A 27,707-nucleotide genomic window follows, 5' to 3' on the forward strand; every position below is an offset into this window, starting at 1 on the left:
TATTTCCTTGACACCAAAAGTAAGGGGGTGTAGTCAAACTAAGATTTTAAAGAATTTTAAAAGTGATAGATTTGATAGGATTTAAGAGGATTAAAGACTCTTACAAAATTCATATGAATTTTAAATAATTTGAATGGATTGTGGTGGATTGTGGTGGAAGGATTTGAAATCCTAGGGGGTGAGGTTGGATTCTTTTTAGTCTTGGTTATATATACTTTTGGCTCTCAAATCCCAAAAAATCCACAACTTATTGAAATCCTTCAAAATCTTAATTTTTTTAATACACTTGAATTTGGATGAATTTTAAAATCCTTTAAAATCTTTTAATTGACTACACCTAGATTTTAAAGGATTTTAAAATCCTTTAATTGACTACACCTAGATTTGAATGGATTTCAAAATCCTTTAAAATCTTTTAATTGACTACACTAGGATTTTAAAATTCTCTCAAATCCTAGTTTGACTACACCCCCCTAAGAAATCAGTCCATATTTCTGGACTACTCAAGACAAACAGCACGATGATAAAAGGCACAATGTATTGCTTCTCGCCTCAGTCGTGAGGGTTATTATGCATTTATAGACTAACAACTTACATTAAAGGTATAAGTGGCTGAAGCCATTGCAAAAAAAATAATTATATCGTATTTTATGTTTGATTAGATATTAATTAGCAATAAATACTACATGCATGATGCATCAACGGCTGCTGATAGCTTACTTATTATTAAATTATATCAATGCCATCAATTTGAAATTAATAACTACAGATATATGACTTTCGTGGCTTACTACAAAACCAACTGTTAAAATTTGTCTTTCCTTTCATGTATTATCAGTTTAGAGAATCACACCGCTCGCAAGCAATATTTGTGTATATATATTCTTTTTCAAAGCCCACCAAACCTTCTGGAATCATATTAAAGAACACCAAGGAAAGTGCCCTGAAAATTTCAGAATCAAATTGTGAATGTCTTTCTTTCGCATCATCTAGCCGGCAAGAAACAACGAAATCAAAACCTCAAATACATCGATGTTGCATTATTTTATTTTAATTATAATATAAGAATCAAATCTAAGATCTTTCACTTGTAAATAAAGATGAATACTATTAAATTATAGTGATAAACTTACATGAGCTATCGGGATGAGTTTTCTTTTTCCTAAGGATGTTTTATGCTGTTGTCATATTTTTACATAGTGACAAACTTACATTGACGCAGAAAAGGCAATGGTCTCCAAAAGGGAGGGAGAAGTAACTTGAGAATCACTAAACTAGGGGCAACGGAATTACTCACTTCGCTAATCGTGGAATCGCTCAACATGACCAAGTCTCACACTTGATTTTAAGGAAGAGAAAATCACTCTCTTCTTAAATTGATTATAATGCACTAGATTGACTACTTCAAGGATACATATGGAGCCATTTACATAGGGAAATTACAAAGCATTGATATACTAAATATTTAAGAGTAGGATAGTTACTAGGCAATTCAATTAAAAGAGAAGGTCACAAAAGTTTTGAGAGATGAGAAGTCGCTAAAGCCTTAAATATATTTGTTACCCATGCACTGTATCATATATGATGCCGAGTTGCTTGGGCCAATGTCAGTTATTCCATGAAATAACAATTAGACGGCAAGTTTAGAATTGTTGGACATGAATGAAAAAAAAAATCTCAGTTATTAAGATCCTATTTAATAACCAATTCGGTTTTTGAATTTCATATTTTTGTATTAGTGATACAGGGAAAATACACGGAGGAAATGAGGGATGAATAAGAGTGAATGAAGGGAAACTTAAAACCAAATACAAAAAAAACTATTTTAGATTGTTTTCTTTTTCAAGATTCACCCGTCATCATTCCTTGTCCCCGACATGCTTTCATGATATCGAATCTTAGGCACAAAAGTGAAAACAACAAACTAAAAATAGGGGCGTCATGAGTCATGACATTGTAAGATGTCTTGCTCAAATGAATATGTTGGTACTACAGTAAGAGTGCTGTTATCGGCACTCCAAAATATTATTGTGAAAATGATTAATCTTTCAATGAAATAGAATTGAAACAAATGATAAATTGGTAAAGTCAGCCTGTTTGTGGCAAAATAAGCAGCTGCACAGTTCTAGAATCTTCATTGGCCTCTGTTCTATGTTTTAACGATGGTTCATGTATGGTGCATCTCAATATAAGTCGGTTGTAGATGAATGTAACCTTAGGCCCTCCTTACCCTATCGATACAATAGTTAGACAGCTGCCGAAAATACGGATATAAAACTTAATGAGGTTTCTGTTGTGGAACATTTTTCTGCTAATTTTTGTGCGCTATAGAATATGATATTGTTGGATTTATTTTTATTGAAATTGAAAGCTTTACTTTTCTGTAACAATATTCCTCTTCATTGATTAATTATTACACTTGCAGTATTGTGTGTGTGTGTGTGTGTCTATATATATATATATATATATAGCACTATTCTATGTACAAAAGAATTTCTAAGAATCTCTAACAACTTTTATCTAATTACATACAGTTGTAATAAACTGATTTGCTGACTAGAATAGGAAATAACAAACTTGTCATGACTTGGCATCTTCATCTTTACACCCCCCTCAAGCTAAACTTGGAACAACTGAAGGTTCCAAGAGCTTTAGTAAATATGCAACTTGATCTTGACTGCAGCATATTGATCTTGACTTGCACTTTAGTAAATATGCGACTTGATCTTGACTTGGACTTTAGTAAATATGCAACTTGGATTGAAGAAACAGAAACCTGTTTTGGACAAGGACTTTAGTAAATATGCAACTTGATCTTGACTGCAGGATATTGCACCTGAACCAGATTTGCAAGAACCACGTCTCTAATATAATGGTAATCAACTTCTACATGCTTGGTTCTAGCATGAAATACATGATTTGAGGCAAGAGAGATGCCAAAATATTGTCACAACAAATGGTAGGTCTGTGACATAGAGGAAAGCCAAAATCTTTATACTTTGCATATCCAAGTGACCTCTGCTGCATTGTGTGCCAAGGATCAATACTCAGGCTTAGTGGAAGAACGAGCCATTGTTGGCTGTTTCTTAGCACTCCAACTAATAAATTAGATTCCATAAATACACAGAATCCACCGGTGGATCTCCTGTCAAAAGTGCAACATGCCCAATCTACATCAGAATAGGCTAAGAGAATGGGAGGTCCATTTTTAAACCAGACTATGAGATGTAATATCATCCTATGATACAATGACCACGTCCTTGTAATTGTAGCACTCCAAATCACAAAGCTCCATGAACCACTATTGTGTTCAAAACTCTCTCATATAGACTCAATGAGACTCTCTAATGTTTAGTGCACTCTATGTATGATTCTACGTATGATAAAAAGTTATTTAATGACTATAAGGGGTTTCCCTATTTATAAAATGTGAGATACCTCTTTGTAAAACATGTGACTGTTCATAAAGAGTCAAAAGTTGTAATTCTTCATTTGAATAAACACATCTTTCTACCAAAATGCTCCACTTCTAATTTCTTTTCAATTAATAAATTTGATATAATAACAAGAATAATATTAAATTTTCCAACATATGTTTCCGCTGAAACAGCACACTGCATCCAAGCAAAGGTGGCTGGTCTAATTTGTAATACAATACCGGGGAGCTTTCTTTTGAAGTACATAATTTGTTCCATCATTCAGTGTTGAACTTATATTTGAAGAAAGTTTAGCTAATGAAATTACAGTTTTAGAAACATTGCTGCATGCCTTGGTGGAGTGAAATTCTCTGTCTAGACAGCAACAAGAAACAACTGCATGACCATTCATAAATTTGGAAGTTATAAACCAAAATAAACTGGCAATGACATCTTCAATCAACTGCAGTGTCCCTGCCAGGCTGCCATAGATAAAAGGCGACAAGTTTCAGCTCGATAGCTTAGCCCGAATTTAGTCGGTGATAGAACTAATATAAGAAGAATACCAATGTTTACCTTTAAAAATCAAGACATCCAAAATCATTGAAACGCTTAGAGCTCGTTGGAAAACTGCCGCAATGAAAATCTAAGACTTGATTTAATTGCTTCCTGACCCAAATTAAGACCTTGCTGATGTGTTATATCTTCAATGTGTTAGATATAGGTGCAACCCTTTTCAGCAGGATAGCTTAAATGTGTTATATTTTCGATGTAAATGCTATAACAGAACCAAAATTTACCTTAAAATATGGGAGCACTCAAATAAATTGGAAAGTGCCGAGTCCATCGGAGACCCTTAAATTGCCACAATTGTAATTTGAGACTTTCTTTGTTCACTTGCTGCCCAGAATCAAGACTGCATGCTTTTTAAATAAATTAACGGCCTTTATTAGTTTTCATCTTGCATTTAGAAGGTGAGCAGATGTCACAAGCCACAAATTGAATGAAGCTATAGTAATATGGAAATCCGACAGTTTTATACTCAATAGCGCTAAAAAATGAGCTAATTATGTTCAATTACACAGCCTTCATTAAGTTGTATAGATGTATTTTCCGATATTGTATCGAAGAGTGTTGAGTGTTTTTATGTATATTTCATATCTGAAACCATTACACAATGCAACATATATGGGAGAACCGAAAGCAACAAAATGATGACATCCAACATAATGATGACCTCCAACATAATGATGACCTCCAACATAATGATGACACATCCAATCCCACTAATCTTAATCTATTATCTATATGGGAGAACCGAAAGCAACAAAATGATGACCTTCAACATAATGATGACCTCCAACATAATGATGACACATCCAATACTCCCCCTCAAGCTGGATCCAAAAGGTTGATAGATCCAAGCTTGCCAAGAAGAAGCTGAAATTGATGAGAGGCCAATGATTTTGTGAATAGGTCCGCAAGTTGATCCGAGCTCCTTACAAAATGCGTTTGGATAACCTGAGATTGAACTTGTGTACGAACATAGTGACAATCGACTTCAATGTGCTTGGTTCTCTCATGAAAAACTGGGTTGGAAGCAATGTGCATTGCAGCCTGATTGTCACAGAAAAGGGACATGGATTGATGATTGAAAACACCTAAGTCACACAGTAAACCTTTGAGCCAGATTAGTTCACACGCAGTAGATGCCATTGCCCGATATTCTGCCTCAGCACTGGATCTTGCAACGACAGTTTGTTTTTTGCTTTTCCATGAGACAAGGTTGCCTCCCACAAACGTGCAAAATCCCGTTGTAGACTTACGATCAATGGAATTGCCAGCCCAATCTGCATCACAATAACCTGTAATCTGAGTGCTTGCATTTTTCTTCATGATTATACCACGTCCCACAGAACCTTTTAGATACCGAAGTATCCTTTTGACTAGGTTAAAGTGCTCCATCGTGGGAGAGTGCATAAATTGGCTAACAATACTGACAGCATAGGTAATGTCGGGCCTTGTGATGGTCAGGTATATCAACTTACCAACCAACCGCTGATAATAACTTATGTTTGGAAGAGATTGACCCTCTAAGCTGACTTTAAGTTTAATGTCAAGAGGTGTAGGGACCGGTTTAGCATCACTTATGTTTGCTTCCTTAAGGAGATCCAGAACATATTTGCGCTGGTTAAGGAAGAAGCCCTTGTGAGATGTAGCCATTTCGATGCCAAGGAAGTATCTCAGAACACCAAGATCTTTTATTGCAAAGCGTTGCTGAAAGGAGTGCTTGAGTTCTTTGATTTCTTCAGGGTTATCTCCGGTGATAATCAAGTCATCAACATACACAAGAACAACCAATGTACCAGCGGTGCCTGAGCGTACAAATAAAGAGGAGTCCGCATTGCTTCTTCCAAAACCAACACTGATAAGGACTGAACTGAGCTTAGCATACCAGGCTCTCGGTGATTGTTTAAGACCATAAATTGATTTGTGCAGTTTACACACAACATCCTGTTTATGACTTTGAGAGTGACCCGGTGGTAATCTCATGTAGACGTCTTCTTCAAGCTCACCATGTAAGAAGGCTTTTTTTACATCCATTTGATACATAGGCCATCCTTTGTTGACAGCCACAGACAAGAGTACGCGCACTGTGTTCATCTTTGCAACGGGGGCAAAGGTTTCCTTGTAATCCACATCAAATGTTTGAGTGAAGCCACGGGCCACTAATCGTGCCTTGTGTCTTTCAATAGACCCATCCGAGTTAAATTTAATCTTGTATATCCACCTGCAGCCTACTATCTTCTTTCCTTTGGGCAGTGGCACAATGCTCCAGGTTTTATGTTGATCTAGTGCATGCAGTTCATCCTGCATTGCTTGCTGCCACACTTGGAATTGGTTAGCTTCTTGAAATGATTGAGGCTCTTCATGCGCAGATATATTACTCAAATAGGCAGTGTAATTATGTGACAACTTTTGATAAGAACAGTAGTTGGATAAGGGGTGCTTGAGCTTGTACGTAACAAAGTCTTGCAGTCTTGCTGGTGGGTGCCTCTCACGAGTTGGATTTCGTCGAGGTATGGTAGGAAGAGACTCTTCTGAAGGTTCTTCAGGACCAATACTACGTAGAGTTTCATCTTCTACAGGCATGTTGTTGTCGTCATATGAATCCGGTTGATTTGGAGCCACAAGATCCATTGTGTGAGTTTGATCACCCGCATTGTTGAGTATCTCAGTCCTTGGCAGTGGAAACATGTCCAAGATAATCTCCCCCTGACTTGTACTATCCAGAGACTTACTGTAATAAGAGTTAGTTTCATGAAATTGAACATCCTTTGAAACAATTAATCTCTTAAGTTGTGGATTATAACACTTATACCCTTTTTGTGTGGACGAGTAGCCAAGGAAAATGCATTTAGTTGCCCTAGGATCAAGTTTGTCTCAATGTAATGATTGAACATGAACAAAACAGATGCATCCAAAGACTTTAAGGTGAGACAAGTCCACCTTTCTGTTCTTGACTATCTCCATTGGGGATTTGAACCCCAAAACCCTACTAGGTAATCTGTTGATCAGGTAAGCTGCTGTCATGACGCTTTGAGACCAAAAACGTTTTGGTACATTCATTTGTAACATCAATGCCCTAGTTTTTTCAAGGAGATCTCGGTTTTTTCTCTCGGCAACACCATTTTGTTGGGGTATGCCAACACAGCTAGTTTGATGTATGATGCCATTGTTGCTCAAATATTGAGTCATGACTTGGGACATGTATTATGTGCCATTATCAGACCTTAGGGTTTTGATTTGAGAAGAAAAATGATTTTTGACAAGGTTGTGAAAGTCCTTAAACACTTCCATCACCTCATTTTTTGATTTTAACAAATATAACCAGGTGGCTCTTGAATAATCATCAACAAAAGTTATGAAATATTTATAACCATCAAAAGATTCATTTGTTGGTCCCCATATATCAGAGTGTACAAGCTCAAAAAGATGAGAAACTCTAGACATCGAAGACCCTAGAGGTAGTCTTGTTGCCTTTGACAAATGACAAGTTTCACAGTGGGTTGATTCTTTGCCTAAGTCAGGAAATAAGGTGGATAAGATAGGTTGAGATGGATGAGCTAGTCGTTGGTGCCACAAGGTGGAAGCTTGAATGGAGGTATGTATGGACTTTGACTTGGCATGGAACCCACAGGAAGAGCTTTTTGATATGTAATAGAGACCATCAAGGTAAAACCCCTCACCAATCGTCTTCTTGGTTATACAATCCTGAAAAATGACAGTTTTTGGTGAAAAAATGGCCAAACAATTTAAGGAATTTGTGATTCTTCCCACTGAGAGAAGTTGAAATGGAAATGATGGGACATATAGGGCCATAGACTCTATTTGATCAGATATCAGGTGGATTTTTCCCTTTCCTACAATCCTAGCACCTTCACCATTAGCAACAGATACATGTGAAGGATTATGTAGTTTCTCAAATCTATGTAACTTTGACATTTGATTAGTCATATGGTCTGTGGCACCAGAATCTACAACCCAAAAATCATGTAACTCATTTATTTTAAGAGCAGTTTGGAAAGCAGTTACGATACCTTTCAAGTCTGTCTGAGGTACATAATCAGCATCAGCTAAAAAACCTGCAAATTTGCCCATCAATGCAGTAGTACTTCCATCTTCATGATCAACCGATCCATCCTCTTTTCCCTTCTTTTTTTGGAGATACGCTGCGAACTCATTTAAAAGGATGGCAGGATTTGCAGTGAACTGTTGATAGGTATCAACATTGTTGATAGATGAAGATGTCAAGTACATTAACTTGTTGTATAGGGAAAACGAAACAAAAACATACATACAACATAGCAACTAATTCAGTTTAATGAGAAGTAAGAAAGAAAAAAAGAATACATGATGAGTACTTGATACATGAACCGAAAAGAAAAAAAAAGAGAGAGAAATACCTTCAATCTCTGGAATATGTGAAATTTTGGGCCATTCTGGGCCGCTGTCCTTGTTGCACTTCTCTTTTAGAAGAGGACAATCAGAAAATGTTATGTGTTCTAATTTGGTGAGGCATTTCATAGCTTCAACTGTAGGTAGATACATCAGATTCCTGCACTCCCATATATGTAGGGACTCAAGAGATGCAAGGTTCCCCAATCACTCTGGAAGAGCCTCCATTCCTTCAAACTCGAATATATCCAAATGTGCTAGAGAAGTAAAGTGTTGAACTTGTTCAGGCAGAGACTTGAGCTTACGCCAACCCCACAAGCTTAACCTTTCAAGTTGTGGCAGAACCTGAAAAGGAGGGAATGAATCGAGCTCCTTCCAAAATCCACCAATTTCGAATTTCTTCAAGCAGGTGAGGTTTCCTAAACTTGGAATAGTTTCTAGATTTGGGCACCTGTTTATACTGAGTATCTCAAGAGAAGAAGACAGTTGTAGCCCATCTGGAAAATGGGCCAGACTTTCACAACCTCTGATAGACAGTGAATGAAGGGAGGTACAGTATTCCAGCTCAGTTACCAGTTGGCTTGTCCCTCCATCACAACCACCAATTTCTAATTTTCGGAGGGACCGGCAGCCCTGTAAAGTTAGAATGGACTCTAGGCTTGTGCAATCATATATCGCCAGAGAGTGGAGGGACCCCAGTGGACGTTAGCTTTTTGCAAGAAGATATAGTCAGGTCCTGAAGAGAGGTACAATGTTCTAACCCACTCGGCAAGCTTGATAATTCAGGGCAATTGTGAATATCTAATACACAGAGAGAAGCGAGGCCGTGTGTGATTGGAATGGATGTTATTTTGGAGCAGTCCCTTATTTTCAACATTTGAAGAGAAGTGCAGTGTTCAAGTCCATTAGGTAGACTGGATAACTGAGGACAGCCATCAATGGATAATTCACAGAGAGAAGTCAGACTGTGCATATCTGGAACGAGCTCTAGACTACTGCAACCCCGCACATACAACATCTCAAGAGAAACAAGAGTTTGCAACCCCTCCGGCAGACACCTAAGTTTATGACAGTCAAAAATAATCACGGACTTAAGAGAAGTGTAACACCCAAATACATCATCCATGGTAACAGAACTCAAGTCCCAACAATTGTAAATCTTCAAATATGCAAGATTCTTGTTGTTTTTTAACATCCCTTCTGGCAGATAATCAAGTCCCTTTATATTCTTTATTTCCAAAGAGGTCAGAGTGGTCAGGTTGCTGCTTATATTGGATATTGGCATGCCGCTAGCCATAGAATATATGACTAACCTTTTAAGAGATGGAAAATGACTAGGAGCACTTCTCAATTGATTGCAATTGTGCAGACGCAGCTCCTCGAGGCATGGAAAGAGCACAATGTTTTCTGGTGCTTCCATCCATTCAATTAGATTGTTGGCACCGATGATAGCTAATCTTTTTAACGAAGGAAAGGGACTTCCCATCATCCACGATGCAAATTTATCACCCATAAAGTTGCGAATCTCTAAAAATTCCAGTTTTGTGTTCGGTGGTTGAAGGCCTTCTAGTACATCGAGGTCGTTAATATTGATCCGTGACCTGTCCCATACAAAGACTAATCTGCGAATGCCTGTCTTGTCCACTAATTTTGCCTTCTTTGCCTCTTCTCCATCTCTCACAAGCTCGAGATTATGAATGGATAATCGGCCTTTCAATTGCTTTAAGCCAGCCAGCTCCTCTATTCCACGACCTCTCTCCTTACCCACAATGAAAAAAGATAATGATCGGAGATTAGTCAATTGCCCAACCCCAACTGGATATATCTCATCATCTCGATCAAAATAAAAATGTCTCAGACTGATCAATTTAAGCAGCTCCTTTGGGAACTTAACTTTGAGTCTGAACATCCTCAATGTCTGTAGATTATAAAGCTTGCCAATACATTGGGGAAGCGTCCTCATCCTTGTTCCCGAAACATCTAGATACCTCAAGTGTTTCAACTCCCCAATTGAAATTGGTAACTCCTTGATAAAAGCCTCGCATAATTTTAACACACGTAAGCCTTTAAATCTTGATAAGATGTCACCATGAACTTCACCATTCCAAAAAATTGAGCGCAATTTATGTACACCTCCTTTTGATATTCCTTGTAATATTGAGGTAGAAATCTGCGCCACATGTCGAAACTCATTGGATTCTTTGCTCTTTGATTTTGATACATATTCTGCAAGATCATGCACAAGATCATGCCTCTTGCAATGAGTAATAGTAGTAGCAGTATACGTATCCATTGTAACATCTTGAAAAAAAGAGTTATCCAAGAGAATATTAAAATATTCATTTCCAATATCCTCCATCTCTAGATTACTTTGGTTGGGAGAAGGGCACTGAAGTAACCCATGAGCCATCCATACTTGGATCAAATCATCCCTTTCAATTTTGAAATCTTTGGTGAACATTGAGCAATATGCAAAACACCGTTTTAAAGATGGAATTTTCAATTCATCAAAACTCAACTTCAAAACCGACAAAATTCTATCATCTCCTTCTTCTAAATCCCACATTCTGTTGTTTAGAATCGATTGCCATCCATCACTCTTTTTGCATCGCATCATATTTCCTAAAACCTATAGATAGACGATCATGATTTCAAATTTTTATTACACAATAATGGGCTATAAAATCGAAGAAGTAATAACAATATAACTTAAAAAATATCAAAACTTATAGAGGTACAGTCATTTTGTTATATTTGGCCATATCTGACCCCAACCATTTTTAGGCTATCGCCAATGGACCTAATTGTTAGAAAAATTGAATAACTCATTCAGAGGCACTAGGCGGGCAAGGCCTAGCTGAGTTTTTTTGGAAAAATTTGAACTGCAGCCGTATGATCTTCTATGCCTTATTGGGTAGAGAACGCAGCAGCGACCAAAGGAAAGAAGAAGATGATAATGAATAGTAATATTTTAAAATAACCTAGGCTAAGAAACTCGCGGATTGGAACAATATATAATAACCATAAAAAAGCATTTGAAAACTTGAGCAAATTGATAATATAACTTACCCTTGCCACTAATGGAACACCTGCACATTTTTTGGCGATCTCCCTTGCCATTCTCTCTTGATCTTCAGTTAAAGGAGCACTATCATCTAGAAATGCTTTATCCTTTAATATGAGCCAACATTCATCATCTGATAGTTTTTCCAAATCGCACCGAGGAAATGTTTGCACAATTGAAGCAACAGTAATACTTCGGGTAGTGATAAGGATTTTGCTTCCTTGAGTATCCTTAACACTTAACAAACAACTCATAAAATCCGTCCATTGATGGGAATCTTCATTCCAGACATCATCCAGTACAAGCAAATATCTTTTCCCATTCAAATCTTCTTGAAGATTTTTTAGTATTGCATCCTTACCTTGCATGCCGGTCTTTTTTGGTTTAAGATGTTCCAAAATCATACTTAAAACTGCCTTGACTTCAAAATTGGTAGATACACATATCCATATTTTTTTATTGAAGTGTCTGCCTATCTCGGAATCATTATAAACCTTTTTAGCCAATGTTGTTTTTCCCAAGCCTCCCATTCCCACAATGGCCATAACCGAAAGAGAACCAATCTCTTGTGTATTGCTTGAGTTGATCAAGGTTGTAACTATCTCTGATGCAACTTCGTCCCTTCCCACTATGAACATTTCATCTTGAACAAAGCAAGAAACGGTCTCCCTACTGTCAAGTAATCCAGTATCACGAAAGGACGTTGGATCTGCGGACCTAGCAACCAGTCCAATACTAGCTGCCATCTTATTCAAATCCTCCAAAGATGCGTTCATCTTCTTAATCTTATGTGCCATTTGGTGACGAAATGCAATGGTATTGTGGTGTGAAAGGAAGTTCAGTACCTTTTTCTTCATTTGGTTTCGCAGTTCCACCTTGCGCCGGAGAACTTCATATTCGTATTCATCCAACACATCATCTGCATCATGAGCTATGTCTTCAAGCTTCTTCACCCAAAGTTCCACCGCTTCGCTCCCAACTTGTGATTGTTCGGCATCTCGTAACATAGCTTCAGTGATGTACAATGAATCACGCAGCCTTGTGACTTCTTCTTCGAATCCCGAGAGAAGACTGAATTCTTGAGCGGCAAGTGAAGCCACCTTATTCAGTATTTCCTTGGCACCAAAAGTAAGAAGTCCGTCCATCTTTCCTTCTGTATTACCCAACGCAAAGAACACGATGCGTAATCCGTTGAGAAACCAACAAGAAGATTTAAGGCACAAAGTCTTGCTCCTGACCTGATGAGTCGTGACAGAACTATAGATAATTCTCATTCGTGGCGTCCCTCAAAAGTCGCAACCAGCTGTCGGTAATTGTCATTGCATTCATGTATTATTAATTTATTAGTTTAGGGAAGCACTTCGCCGAGAAGCAATATTTGTTTATATAGACCAACAGCTGTACCACTTTTTTTACATTATTTTGTTGCGCACGTCTTACGAGGTCTATTTCATATCAACTGTTCCGGTCCGAACCGTTTATTTAAGTCTTCCGTTTGTTTTTATTAGAAAGGGTAAATTATTGAAATTAGGAATGGTTCGGTATGGTATCCCATACCGAAACCCTTGTCTCAATTCTCAAACCGAAATTTTTGAGAATTCCAAATTCAATACCAATTCCAAACCAAATTTTCGGAAATTTCAATTTTTGGGAATCCCAAAATAGTTTCGGGATTTTAGGACAAATCAGGAATCCTGAAATGGTTTTGGGCTTTTGGACTAAATTTGACATATTATGCTTTTGTGCTAAAATTCAACATTTTATATTGAAAATTTGGGCTATGTGCAATCTGCAATCTGAATCTGTGCAATCTGCCAATCTGCAATCTGTGCACAATACCATAGTGATCTGCCTATTTAATTTCTACTAATAGCATATGTGATCTACCTATTCAATTTCTACTACACATGACATGCATGCAATAAAAATAAATTAAGTAACAAATCCAAAAGCAAAAAAAATTAGTTACAAGCCAAGGTTTTAAAATAAATAAAGTAACAAACTCAAAAGCTAAAAAAATAGTTATGAGCCAAAGTTTCAAAATAATTAAGTTACAAACCAAAAGCAAAAAAGCAAAACTTAACGTTTATGAAGATTGTTGGCCTCTTCTGCCCCTTCGGCCCTTTGATCTTGTTGATGCTTGTGGTTGCTCCCTTCTTGTTGGTACATGTACTCTTCCCCTTGGTTGAGCCCTTCCCCTTGATATTGATGGTTGAGCCCTTCCCCTTAAAATGGGTGGTCGTGGAGGTAGTGATTGATTAATTTGATTTTGACGTTGAACCTCAACTTGAGATGGTCGAAGAGGTGGAGGTGGAGGTGGCATTTCATTTTCTTGTGTTGTATTCTCCTCACCTCCCAAATTAGCCATGCCTAAAACAATAAACCACAAATCATTTAGATTGAATTATAGTCTAATATAATAGATAATAAATACTAAGAAAATAAAAGAGGAAATTAAATTGTTTGCTTACTTTTTTCTAAGTGTTCAAGCTCCTCGTAGAAATATAATTCGTCAAGTGTAGGCTCCTTGTAGAAACAAAATTCTTTTCCTCTAAGCCAATCACTAGTACACACTAAAGCCTCAACCGTTTTAGGTGTTAAGGAAGCTCTAAAAGGATCAACAACTCTCCCACCAAAACTAAAGGCATTCTCACTAGCAACGGTGCTACTAGGAAGGGTCAATACATCCTTAGCAACTTTACTAAGAGTTGGATATTGACCACAATTTCCTTTTCACCAATCCAAAAGATTGAAACCCTCATATGTTAGGACTTGATGTGGATCATTGAAGTACATAACCACTTCATTGGCTATCTCATTTTGTTGTGCCCCCGCTCTCTTTCTTTGGATCTTCTTTGTCATCCTTGAAGCAACATCAATATCTACCATCACACCCCCTGCCCCCTCATCTAGTACAACACTTGATCTTTGCTCCACATTTGAGGTAGCACTCCTACTAGTACTACTACCACTACTACCACTAAGGCCTACTCCCTCCTTATATGCATTATACTACTCGGTTACATAGCCTTTAACCCTTACTTTCTCCTCCCTTATTTTGTCACATCCATAGCCGAGCTCTTCTAGATTTGTCTCCAACATATCAAATTTGTACCTCGGGTCAAGTGATTGGGCCACAAAGAGAATAGGATTCACCTTTTCAATGTCACCGCAATTTTTGTCAAACTTGAGCTTCATTGAGGTAGCCACACTTTGCAAAGTGGCATTAGAGGCATTTAAAATTTGTTCTTCTATCTCCACTTGCAAGGCAATCAACGTGCTAAGTATTAAGTGTGATGTTGGAGTGAGGGTTACACTCAATGTCAATGTGGCATTATAGATTTTTTTGAGAAAGTGAGCAAAACTCACCGACCTTTCCCAATCATCCACCTCCGGAGGACCCACCCGCTTGGCCTTTGTTGTCACCCCATCAACCTCTTTCGAGACCTCCTTTTTGAAGTAAGCAATAAAAGAATCACACTCAAATGCCATCTTAGAGAACACTTCTTTAAACTTGAAAGCACTATTAAGCATTTGATACGTGGCATTCCACCTTGTGACAACATCAAAAAGGATACTTGACATCCTATCAAATCTCAACAAGACACAATATTCCCTAAAAGACTCCAACCTTGCCGGGGATGAGTGTATAAACTTCACACAATTTCTTATGGCATCAATCTCCATACTAAGCTCCGCCATTCTATCCTTAACTATCAAATTGAGGATGTGACAAGCACACCTCATGTACAAGTGAGCCCCGTCAAGTAAAAGAGTACCATTTGACTTGAGTCTTCTTTTCATGTATGCAATAGCGGTGTCATTTGCACTAGCATTGTCAACGGTAATGCTAAACACCTTGTCTATGTCCCAATCATTCAAGCAAACCTCTAGGCATCTTCCAATATCATCACCCTTGTGAGAAGTAACTTGGACAAAGTTTAGGATCCTCTTATGCAATCCCCAATTAGCGTCCAAAAAATGGGCCGTGATGACCATGTAGTTTATCATTTGAATCGAGGTCCAACTATCGGTTGTGACACTCACTCTCAATCCCTCCATCACACTTTTTATTTTTGCCTTCTCTTCAAAATACAACTCCAAAACCGCCGCCGCCACCTTATGCCTATTAGGAAGTTTGTACTTTGGATTCAAGTCACGAATAAAAGCTCGAAAGTCCTCTTGATCAACCACCCTAAAAGGCATCTCCGCTATTATAATCCACCTCACAAATCTCCTATCAAGTCTTTTTTGATTGAAAGTGTGAGTGACAACCGGACCTCCCATCCTCGCTTGTGTCAATGCAGGTTGGTTCAGATCCACATTCTTAAAGAGACTAGAACCCGGGCATTTCCTCAAATGCTTAAGAATTCCCGCCGTCCCATGAGTTCTAGGGTGTGCCGGTACTAAGAGTTTGCAATGCTTGCATTCGGCCATGAACAATCTCTCCCCATTATTATCGGTGATCGTTACCCTCTTAGCATCGTTCCACGCCGGACTTGGACCCTTTCTCCTATTGCCCTTTTTTCGAGGAGGACCATCCCATTGTCTCACTCTACTTCCTCTTCCCCCTCTTCCCCCTCTTCTTCTATTTGTTCTAATGAAATATCCTCCTCCACATCCGGATCATCAGCCCAACAATCTTCATAATAATCATTATGCAAATAATCTTGAGGTGAGGGAGTGCCTAGTTGAAGGGTACCACTAGGTTGGGTTTGTTTTCGTTTTCCTAATACCAAGACCATAGGGGTACTAGATTGGCTACTAGACCCGTCCATCCTAACAAATAAAATAACAATGCACATTAATAAATCACAACCATAGTTCAACATATATCCAAATTCCAATCAATAAAGCACAATAACACATATCCAATTCAAATGCAATAACATTAACATATTCAATATAAAACCATTTCTCTTAATATAAAACCATTTTTCAAATATGTAATAGTTAACAATGTTTTGAAGATAAGTTATCAATAAAACTGCTGCAGGACGTCGTCTAAAGCTAATGCAGTTTTATTGATAACTTAAGTCTGAAGCTGATGCAGTTTCACTGAAGAATACCTTAACCTCAGAAGCTGGATTCCCAAATTGGTAGTGCTCCTCTTTTGCTTTGTTGTATCGTTCAATTACTAATTTTATGCTGTATATGGACAACAAAAGAAAATTGATATATCATGGTAACATTTTAGACTAACTTTTTAATCCACTTCCCCGCAATCAATATGTTTTTAATCCATATTCTGAGTCCAATACTAATCAACACCATTTACAACCCACGGCCTTCATCCCCTCACCCAAAAGGAATATAAAACAAACAAAGAAAGAAGCGAAATGCCTTGGTCTGTTTGAATGCATATGACCCAGATTTCATATATTTAACACAAACAAGGGAACAACAACAGCAGCTTGTACCACACTCCATTAACTTTCTTTCGAATATTAGCCCATAACTAAACAAAACCTTAACAAAATGTGCCTTGACGTGCAAACAATTTCCATTTTATAACCCCATCCATTCCAATAAATTTAAATTACATAATCACACGCAATTAAATATGCTAAGAATAATTATAAAAACTTATTAATTAATCGAGCTTCCATTTTTATAAAATTATGGAACTGGTGCACCATATATGAATAACCCTAAATCAACTGCAGTGACAAAATTTACGAAAAGAACAAATGGGCTACTTGAGTACCTCACTAAAATCCATTTGAAAATTTTGTGAAAAGAATGAATGGGGTACTTGAGTACCTCGCCAAAATTTACGAAAAAGCTCTGATTGTAGAAGGTATTTTACAAAACATTTAAGTCAGGCTCCCTCCCCCCTTTCACCTCTCATATTCCCTCTGTAACCTCTCCGTCGATTCTAAATCCCTAATTCCAAAAGCCCTAATTCAGAAACCCTAATTTCAGAAATTCCTAATTCAGAAACCCAATTTCAAATTCTCTAATCGAATTTGGAATCAAACAATTTGTATGAACTTTGGTTGAGTTTATTGCAGGAATTTCTTACCTTTTGCAGTGAAGAGGAGTGTGGACTGAGATTGAAAGATCGATTCAGGAGCCGAATTCGGTGGTTCGGTGAAGGCACAATTTAGGTGGGGAGTGAGGACTAAGAGGAATGAGGACTGCTGTGGGTAGATTTGGGATTCAGGTGACGGATGTAGGAGGAGAGACAAATCAGCGAGGAGATACTGAGGTGAGGTTAGGTCTGAGAGATTCTGTGTGTGTGACTAAGTGAATGTCGAGAAACCAAGAGAGATAGAGAGTCAAACACAGGTTGATAACTTCGATTTATATGCAACGGTTAAGATTAAATCTCAACAGAATCCAACGGCTATTAAAATTCTAATTATATATTTAAAATTTAAATAATATATATATTTTTTTCGGTTCGGTTTAGGATTACCGAAATCCCAAAAACTTGAGACCGATTCCCATACCAAAATGTCGGGATCGGTTCGGTATTGGGTACCGAAATTTTCGGGAATTTCAGTTTGGGAATTTTTCGGTTTGGTTTGGTATTTTTGGGATTTTTTTCCAGCCCTAATTGAAATCTTCACTACTATTGAATATATTAATAATTTTAAATTTGTCTAAGTTTAGACAAGAGTAATCTACAAATAATATTCTAAAATATAAATAATATTGTAGGCATAATTTACTGAACAATTATAAAGGCCATATAGAGAGAGAGGATGCGGCATAGAGAGAAAAAGAGAGATGTGTAATTGTGAGGTGTGTTCTATTCCATCCCATTGTGCCTTTATTTATAGTAGTAAGGAAGGTTAATTCCTTACCCTTTTAGGATTACAACTCTAATAGGATATTAACTACTAAAGGGAATATTCAAAGATATCCCTAGATACACTAGGATTTACACAATCACATTCCTAATCTAATAAGAATGCAATAACTCCATCTTGAGTGTGTAAATACTCAAGTAAATGGCGTATCAGGTCTTCAACAGTGTTCTAAAAATTGGCCTAGGTGGCGCCTAAGCGCTGGGCGGTGGAGCTTCAACCCGATTTAGAGCAAAACGTTCAGTTAGGCGGGGAGAACTTAGGCGGCCACCTAGGCGCTCACTAGGCGCCTTAGGCAGGCTAGGCGGCAGTCTGGGCGGTTTGAATCTAGCTGCAAATCCCAAACTCGCTGCAATTTTTGCAACCGGATCTACAACTTTCGATCTCGTATGTAGCAGCAGAGCTCCGACGAATTTCTGCAGCTCTTCTCTGTGAAGAGGAGGGAAGAAAGAGTGTGAAGGGAGGGGGGATAGAGAGAGTATTAAATATTTCAATCTGTGGTGGCGCAAGTTGGATTTGAGATCCAATTTTGAGGTTCTGAAAGTGAAAAGGCGAAGAAGAAGAACGAAGATGAGGGATGAGAGAATGCCGAGAGAGAGAGACTGAAAGATTCAATTTTGAGTTTCTAAAAGGGCAAAGAAAGAAGAAGAAATGAAATTTTCTTCTTGAGTTTCTGAAAGGTCAAAAGCTAGTGATGGGCCCATCTTGGGTGATGTGAAAGAGGTAAGGTGGACAGCTACTTTCATCAGATGGTTTATTATGAAAACCACCCACTTGCGTGGGAGTGGGCTTTTTATATTTTAAAAGTTTGGCATGTATATTATATGTATATAAATGTTATATAAATTATAAATTATTAGATAATTTTTTTTTTCTAGGCAAGCATATTAGAAATGTACATAAAACATTCACATATGTATGTTCTTCTATAAGAAATAACATATTATTCAATAATTATTTACATCTGATATAGTAAATTTAATCAATTCATATAATATATAAGAAATTTACCTAAATCCGCCTAGGCCGCCTAGGCACCCCGCCTAGATCCCTCATAACCGCCTAGGCACTAAGCGCCAACCCACCGCCCTATTAGCGCCTAGCGTTTTTTAGAACCTTGGTCTTCAGCGATGAAGTAAGTACAATTGATGAAGTCGTCGGCACAATGAGCGAATGCGAGTCTCAAATCAACGGAAGAATACATAAAAAATAAAACTCACAAAACCTCACTATGGTAAAACCCAAGGTGGGAGAAAAACCCATAGACTAAGGAGAAAAGTGAGAAGTTGCATTAAGTCAAAACTATACATCTTCTGGATGCGAGTAGAAGAGCTCACAAGGGTATGATTAGCCCAGGATGGGTGTCTCATCAAACCTAGTTAGGTAGCAAAATCCAGTGGGAAAAATGCTCCTAATCGTAAGAAAAAAAAGTACATTATTATCAAGTGAGTATACTTCTGGATACTCCCTTGAGTTTGACAGAACTTCCAAATGACAACTACAAGCATTGCATATGAATAGTTAGGCATACTAATTCATTGGACAAGCTTCTGGAAGGTTGACATCGGCAGTGACGTTGTGTAGAGGTCGGCAAGGTTGTTTGGGATCGGCTTGCACAACTTCAATCTCCTAATATTTTGCTGATGTAATGCAGATGTAATATGTTTTGGCGTTGACTTCATTGATGTATTAAGTCTTGGTCGGGTTGATACATACGACATAGTCTTCATGGATCATCGTTGGGACTTAACGATTGATGAAAACAGCAAGTTTTTCGAATATGCTCAACAAGAACTTCTAACCATGTCTCACTTGTGGCATCGTGAAGTAAGGTGAGTCTTGGAACGTTTCGAAGATTTCTCAACTAAGGTCATATCGTGGACCTTCAAGATATTGCAATATCCCTTAACGGTAAAGACATAACCGTTTGAGGATTTTGCCTTATGCTGATTTGATAAGTAACCAGCGGCAGCATAATAAATAAGGCAAGCATCATTCCGAGAATCAAGGGGGTCGGATCCGCTCGAGATGCGTTGGGATTTGCCCAAATTCGTAGTACCTTCAGGATACGTTTTTAATACCAATTCAATGGTTGCGTGTAGGCGTGGTGCTGCATCTTTACCAATAGATCAACAACGAATGAGATGTCTTGTCTAATACAATGAGTTAAGTACAACGAAGCACAAAGTTGAACTCAGATATGGAATTTCAGATTCCATAACCTCTTCAAGGGTCTCATTTGCATATAAAGTATGGACGATACAGGTATACTCAAAGGTAACACTTTCAGGGTGTAGTTCGACTGGTAGACCAAAGTACCGTCAGAACAATGTTTCAACTTCAGGTCAGGGCATAAACGAGTTTCCCAAGATCCTTCATCTCAAATTCCATTTTCAGATGTGAGGCAGTTTTCTCAAGCTCTTCCAAAGTCTTAGTGAGATTCGTGTTAACGACATAAACTGCAACTTTAGCAATTCGGAATAAGACTTCATAGTTTAACACGTAAGGGCATTCATTCGTATCCCTAACTGATCAAATAATCACTTAGATGGGTATACCAAATCCGTCAGATTTTTTCAATCAGTAAGTGAACGCCTCAAACAAGTTAAGAGGGTGTTCCGTGGTTTAGACCTATTTGAACCAGTCCATGTAATTCATCGGGAACTTACATATAAATCTTCGTATCTATATCCCCATGGAGAAAACACTAACCACATTTCATAATGCTACTATCAATCACAAGACTTTTGAGAGAAACCTTGCGTCGTAAGGCGTGCATCATGTCGCATTATTTCATTTATCTTATTACTTTTCCTTTCTCACTTGTAACACAGCAGGGCTACCTTGGACAGTGTAGGAACGATAGGTCCGAAACACACTTTGGTAAGGAATTTGACCTGGATTGTAATTTCGATTGTCCAATCAGTTCTAGGTTGTCACTTAATCAACGGAACACAGTTCGATATCATCGCTTTTCATTTATATCAGTAGCTACCGTATAAGTGAAAACATCATTAATGGTAATCTCATTTCAAGTCCATTAACTCATCCAAACTAGTATACTGGACCAAGAACTTCAAGTCTCAAGAGTAATCCGAATTAATCTCATAAAATGGAAATGATTTGAGACAGCGATTAGTATGGATTCATTATTGTGTTGTGTTTTCATCTTCTAGGGAAGTGAATCCTATGAACCAAGTGATCTGTTGTGCTCCAGACTAAGATAGATTGATTGGCTATCCACTGGTATACCAGATCATCCAACAGGGGCGTCCAAACCGTCTAACAGGGGTGGCACACCCTTCGGGGATGTTAACTCGACATCCGTTAAGTACGTTTATCCTTGTAGGCATTTTTGCAACTGGTATATGTTCTCGTCATTTTAGCTAGATCAGAGGAATGTGTCTGAAGTAACATTCTAAAAGCTAGAATTCATCGCACTTGCTTATCACACTTGTGCGATATAGGGATCGAGATGAGATATAGTGGGCAACGTCCATGCAAATTCACACCGTTTTACAAGAACGTTAGTGTTCTTATCTCCCTTTAAGGGCAGGAAGATTGTCTCATTGAATTGATAACCCACAAATGAGCGGTACAAAGATCGCATGCAAGGGCTCTAAGAGAGATAGTGTGAAAAAGAATCATGATCGACAAAGATTCGTATATTTCTTTGAGGACCTATGTTGGTACGTTACGGCGGCGCAACTTGGCACATGTAATGCGTACCTAAATGTGTAAATACGAAAAACGTCAGGTTCATAGCCAGTAACCAACTGTAATGTCGTATAGGTTGGGTAGCAATGGGCCTCAAAGCGAACCAACATAGTTGCGTACAAGATTGCATAGCCCTGGGCAGAAATCGAAAACTTGGTACGTTTACCAAGGTTCGGGCGATCATTTAAATTGGGCTTTATGATCGCTGGATGAGGCTATTTGGGGTGAACATGGGAATTCGATGTTTAATTATAAACCCAAAAGACATGCAATACTTTATCAAAAAACCGTCGATATAAACTCTCCACCATTATCCAGTCTCCTGGACCTTATGGGATAAGTAGAGTGGTGAACCCTTAATTAGCCAGGAGGTTTAGCAGCAATGTGTGTGGACAAACATGTGACCAGTTTGTCGATTTGTCAACCAAAACCATAAGTATTTATATGGTCCGCATTTTGGTTGGATTAGTCCACATATATTCCCTTGAATCCATTGCAAAAAGAGAGTCATGTCGTATCTTTGCGAGGAATGATATAGAAATCAAATTTCCCAATGAGCAGGCTTAGCAAAGTGTGCTTGTAGGCACAATATCCTTACTTTGAGTAAGGAGATGCATAGTAGCATTATTGTTCGACCTAAGTGTCCCAAAAGGTTGTGCCAAAGCAAGTAAACTGCTCAATTACCCAGCTTCAAGCAGCCCATATATTCCCAGTTGGGAGGCAGCCCATTGGCCCTGAATCAAAGCTTCAGGCTCATTTTTAGAGGTGGTGCAAAGATATTCCACTCTATTTTCCATTAGTGGTTTCATTCATGATCATTGTAATCTTGAATATCCTTTTAAAATTCAACAACGTTCTTTCGGAACCGGGAGAATATAAGGTCTCTGACATGGTAATTCAATACCTTTCATACAACGAGGAGGGTGTCAATGCTCCTAATCAAGTTGGATAGACCTGAAGTCGTTGCTAAAGATGTAATTTAGGTGTAAAGTTAGTGTGCGTAATATCACATTCATCCAGCTAACTTTCCCACATTCCTACCTAATCACGTGTTTAATTGAATTCGGTCACATGTATACAAGAAACGTGATTCAATTAACTCGTATTCGAGGACAATATCAATAAGATTATCCATAAGTAAAACACACACCAAACGTGAATCCAAGAACATGGAAAAATGTTCACGAAGTAAATGATTTACTAAGGGGATTCTGCCAACAAGGCCATCCATGTCAAAATTCTACTCTTCCAACGATGTTTAGTGGAGCAAAATCAATCTCACATATTGACTACTAGAATGGTAGTCCTTAACAACGTTGGTAGGGGCACAAATAGGTGCATAACTAATGATATACTTCATCAAGACGAAAGTAGATTCTGCAGGGTTAGGGTTTGGGAATATTATCCCTTATTCTTGAAGTTTTAGGTCTTAGGTGCCAAGGATCATGCTTCGGGCATGATGTCACACCTTGGCAGACCCTGATTCTACCATATGTTGTAAAAACAAACTTGAAATTGGATTGTGAGAGAGACATACCCAAATTGGATTCGGTAGGCTCCAACCGAAGCTGGAGGGGTCTGTTTGGTAAGACTCTACCGAAGCAGAGAAGTACCGTTTTATGCACCTTTGCCAAAGCAGAGCATGCCCTTCGGTGTGTGCCTACTGAAGCAGGGCACCACCATTCGATAGCCTTTGACCGAACTGGGTTGAGCCATTCGGTAGACTCCAGTCGAACTAGGTCTCTACCTTTCTCTCACGTTTGTGGTAGTAATCAGATCCAAGAATTTGGTAAACTTCCATTCTCTACACTGCTGCCTTAGGAGTGAGTTAAAAGCATGGAAGGACGAGAAAAAGTATACTCGAGTCAAACTTCTATCGGATTTATAAACTTTAGAATCGTACTCATTCATTGATGTAATCATGGTGTGCTTCAAGCAATGTTTTGCATGATTAGACGGTCCGTAGGAGTAAGCCAAAGAGTCATGGAATCCTCATTCGAGAGGTACTTCCGTGGTAATGCTTAGGGCATAAGTCTTCGAATGAAGATCATGGCGGAGGCTTATTTAGCTCTTCCATGCCATTGTTAACTTCAATGGTTTCTCAGCTTCTTGATAGTCAAGTGGAGATTCACGTCTTGTACCCCACATAAAGTGGTTTTTATTAGAAACGTCCAAATCAGGAAAATCAAACTTGTGACAGTTCGACAATCCACTGAATTGGAGGGAACAAGATTGTGATTAGTGCTATAGAAATAAGATATCCATAAGCATCAAAGTTAGATCATTTGGGTTCTCAGACATGGTTTACATGAAAAACGTTGGGTTTTCATGGGTGTAATGTTTTATGAAAACTTCAAGTTTCAAGGGCACTAAATTCGAAACTACAGGTTTGATTTTAGTTATGAACTTCTGGTTCATAAAAGGAGGTACTTGTAAGAACACAGAATACAATATACAACTAAGTGTAGTGGATTTGGGTTGCTTCAGGAACTCAAGTGTGAGTGCTTCGGGATTACAAAAGTGAGTCAATGGTTCAAAGAAGAGAAATAATTTATTGAATCATTAATTGCCAAAAAATGGACTTCAGGCCAATAATTTTGGATTAATTGTCAGATTAATAGACTACTGGTCACTTTAATCAATTTAATAAATCGGACCATACAGGGTCGATTGTAGAAGCAAAAAACAATAATAACATTCGGGTTAAAATTATTTAAAATGTCAAAAAATAGCATTGGATTTGATAACCATAGCCCAAAGGGGTTTAGGCTTGGGTTGGCTGCAAAAGCAACCCAAAAGTGTCAACAGGCCACCGGCCGAGGGAAAAAGAAGCCTAGCAGCTGCTGGCATTCTTGGGACGAGACCAACGCGAGAAGCAAGCCCAGCTGAAGCTGGCTTGCGGGTCAGCTTACGTGAGGCCTAGCGAAGCTGGGGTCGTGGCTTAGCACAACATCAAGAGCGTATTGATAACGTGTTGTAGGCATAATTTACTGAACAATTATGGAGGCCATATAGATAGAGAGAGGGTGCGGCATAGAGAGAAAGAGAGAGATGTGTAATTGTGAGGTGTGTTCTATTCCACCTTATTGTGGCTTTATTTATAGTAGTAGGGAAGGCTAATTCCTTACACTTTTAGGCTTACAACTCTAATAGGATATTAACTACTAAAGGGAATATTCAAAGATATCCCTAAATACACTAGGATTTATACAATCATATTCCTAATCTAATAGGACTGCAACAAACAATTTAAAATTTTAAAATACATAACATAGTGTACTAAAAATATATATATATATATATACATATATATATATATACATACGTGACATAGTGATGCTCACAAAAATGAATTTTAAAAATTAAATAAAAATGGTGCTACGAATATGCTGGTTGTTTATATAATTCTTTTTCGAAGTTCACCAAACCTTCTGAAATCATATTTAAAAACACCAAGTACGATGCCTTGAAGTTTTCAAATTCAACACTGAAGACAGTGCCCTAAAGTTTTCAGATTCAAATTGTGAAGTTGTGTTTCTCTTGGTCCAATCATATTGTGAGTTTGGTATAAGAAGCATATTGCGTCCAGCCGGCAAGCAGTCAACTCAAAACCTCAATTTATGGATGATGTAAATTGGAATTTGTTATTTTAACATAACATAAAAGTTAAACCTAAAATCTTATTTATAAGTATTGAAGATTGTGGATGCAAATTTTCGTCGTCTCTTTCTTTGACGACAACAATGCACCTACAAAATAATAACACATAAGATTAAGTCTAAAAGCCTCACGTGCCCACGATGAATGAGGGGGCTTTGGCCAAAGAATCTCTGATGCCAAAGTTAGAATTATGAAAAAAAATGTGTTTTTCGTGTTTGTGGGAAGCAAAAAGCCTCTTTAGACCATCTTCAACCCTTGGGCTAAAAGCCAAATTTTTTAGCCTGGAAAATTTAGCTTTTAGCTTAGAAACAGTTTTTCTGCTCCAATCCTTCTGACCTAAAATTTTAGTCTAGGATTATTAAAGAATGAACTTAGGCTAATATTTTTCTTAAATTAAATTAAAAAAATAAATAAATATGTAAACTATCGTAAATTAATTTTATGAATATTTTAATCTAAAAATAGTTAAATTTTGACAAATATTGAAAAATCACTAAATTTTCCACAAAGCAGGCTTTCAACTTTCACCAATCTTTCAACTTTCACCAAACTTTCAATTCACCAACCGTTCAATACCAAACTATGTTGTTATTTTCTAGTAATAAATTTAAGTGTCTTCTTGTGCAAAGTATTTTGTCTACTACGTTGGATAAATTATTGAATGAAGGTTGAATTATTGAAGGCATTTATTCTACATCAAAGTGTGGAATAATAAGTACAATAATTATTGAAGGCATCTAGATTAATAGAAACAATAATTAATAAACCACATAAACTTAATACAACCGATAATTCATAAACCACATAATTAATAAAGTACATAAACTTAATACAAACGACAATTAATAAACTTAATTAATAAAGCACATAATTCATACACTACATAAACTTAATAATCATATCCACCATCTTCACTTGGTGATGGACTTTGTGATTGAATTGGGATATAGGATTTAAAGGATTCATCATCTTGAAACATACTCCTTGAGGCAGACTTTCGCAAAATTTCCTTTTGCTTACCACGTAAGAACTTCTTCCTCTCTGGAGTGTATTTGTTGTGGTCCTCCATCATCAAATTAATTTCAAACCTATCTTGCTCCTTATCTGAGATTTCCTTCATTTGCAAACGCATTCGGGCCATTTCTTCTTGGCGAGCACTATAGGTTTCGTTCAATTTTGCAATTCTGGTAGCAAAGTGTCCACTCATCGGATCTTGGGACTTCTCTTTTCTCTTTGCTTCCTTTTGCTTATCTCTTCCTGGGGGCCTTGCAAAAGAAGGAGATGGGGTCATTTCATCGACACCTTCATCTCCAGCATTTGTCTGTGCGGCTTCATGTTGAAATAATCTTCCCCATTGTTGGTCCACATCGGTTCCCCACCTTGGACAATCCTTGAGCACGTCCCAAGCATGTTGCAACTTAAAAACTTGATTTTTTTGGTGTTACTCTTGTCTTGTAAATTTCCATTGCTTTGTCACCCTATGCAAAAAATACATAAAAATAATTAGTTGCAAACTAATATTATGTACATGACAAATAAAATATCAAGAACAAAACTCACAATTTCTATGGCGCTCCTTCCACTAGGCATGCCAACCACGGCTCTCTCCAAGTTTCCCTTCCCTAAAGTGCATGCTTTGTTGATAGTCTTCCACCGATCATAAACACCACTACCATCCCGACCACCGCCATTTCAGTTTTCTTAAAACTTTGCAATGATTTTATCCCATAAAAATTTTTATTTTGATTTGTGCCAACTGCACCATCTTCGCTAACAGAAACCCATGCCAAGCATAAAGCAACATCTTCCTCACAAGTCCAATTACGACCTCTAATATGCTCTCTTGCCATGTTGAACAATTTGGAAATGGAAAGAAATGGTAGAAAGATAAATTGGAAGAATTGTAGGAGAAAATTGAGTTTTTTTTTTTTTTTTTTTTTTTTTTTTTTTTTTTTTTTGTGGATGTTTGAACAAATACATAGGTATTTATAGAGTTTTTGGGTGAATTTTGAGTTAAATAATTTTTTTTAAATTATTTTAGCCGTTGAATTTAAATTTGGGCCGTTAGATCTTTTT

General features: G+C 37.7%; 1 protein-coding gene and 1 pseudogene across 1 annotated transcript; both read right to left on the reverse strand.

Annotated features, from left to right (window-relative positions):
* Positions 1–4,808: 4,808 nt before the first annotated feature.
* On the reverse strand, positions 4,809–12,584 carry LOC137722006 (putative disease resistance protein At3g14460; annotated as a pseudogene).
* A 1,867-nt stretch (positions 12,585–14,451) lies between these two features.
* Positions 14,452–15,726, reverse strand: LOC137722007 (zinc finger BED domain-containing protein RICESLEEPER 2-like). The gene has a single exon (XM_068461014.1). The coding sequence runs from the start codon at positions 15,724–15,726 to the stop codon at positions 14,452–14,454; it is 1,275 nt and encodes a 424-aa protein (XP_068317115.1).
* Positions 15,727–27,707: the final 11,981 nt, after the last annotated feature.

The sequence above is a fragment of the Pyrus communis genome, chromosome 17, assembly GCF_963583255.1.
Source record: "Pyrus communis chromosome 17, drPyrComm1.1, whole genome shotgun sequence".
Taxonomy (NCBI): Eukaryota; Viridiplantae; Streptophyta; class Magnoliopsida; order Rosales; family Rosaceae; genus Pyrus; species Pyrus communis.

Coding starts and splice junctions, on each gene's coding strand:
- LOC137722007 (XM_068461014.1), bottom strand. CDS start 15,726: ATGGGAGGTCCGGTTGTCACTCACACTTTCAATCAAAAAAGACTTGAT.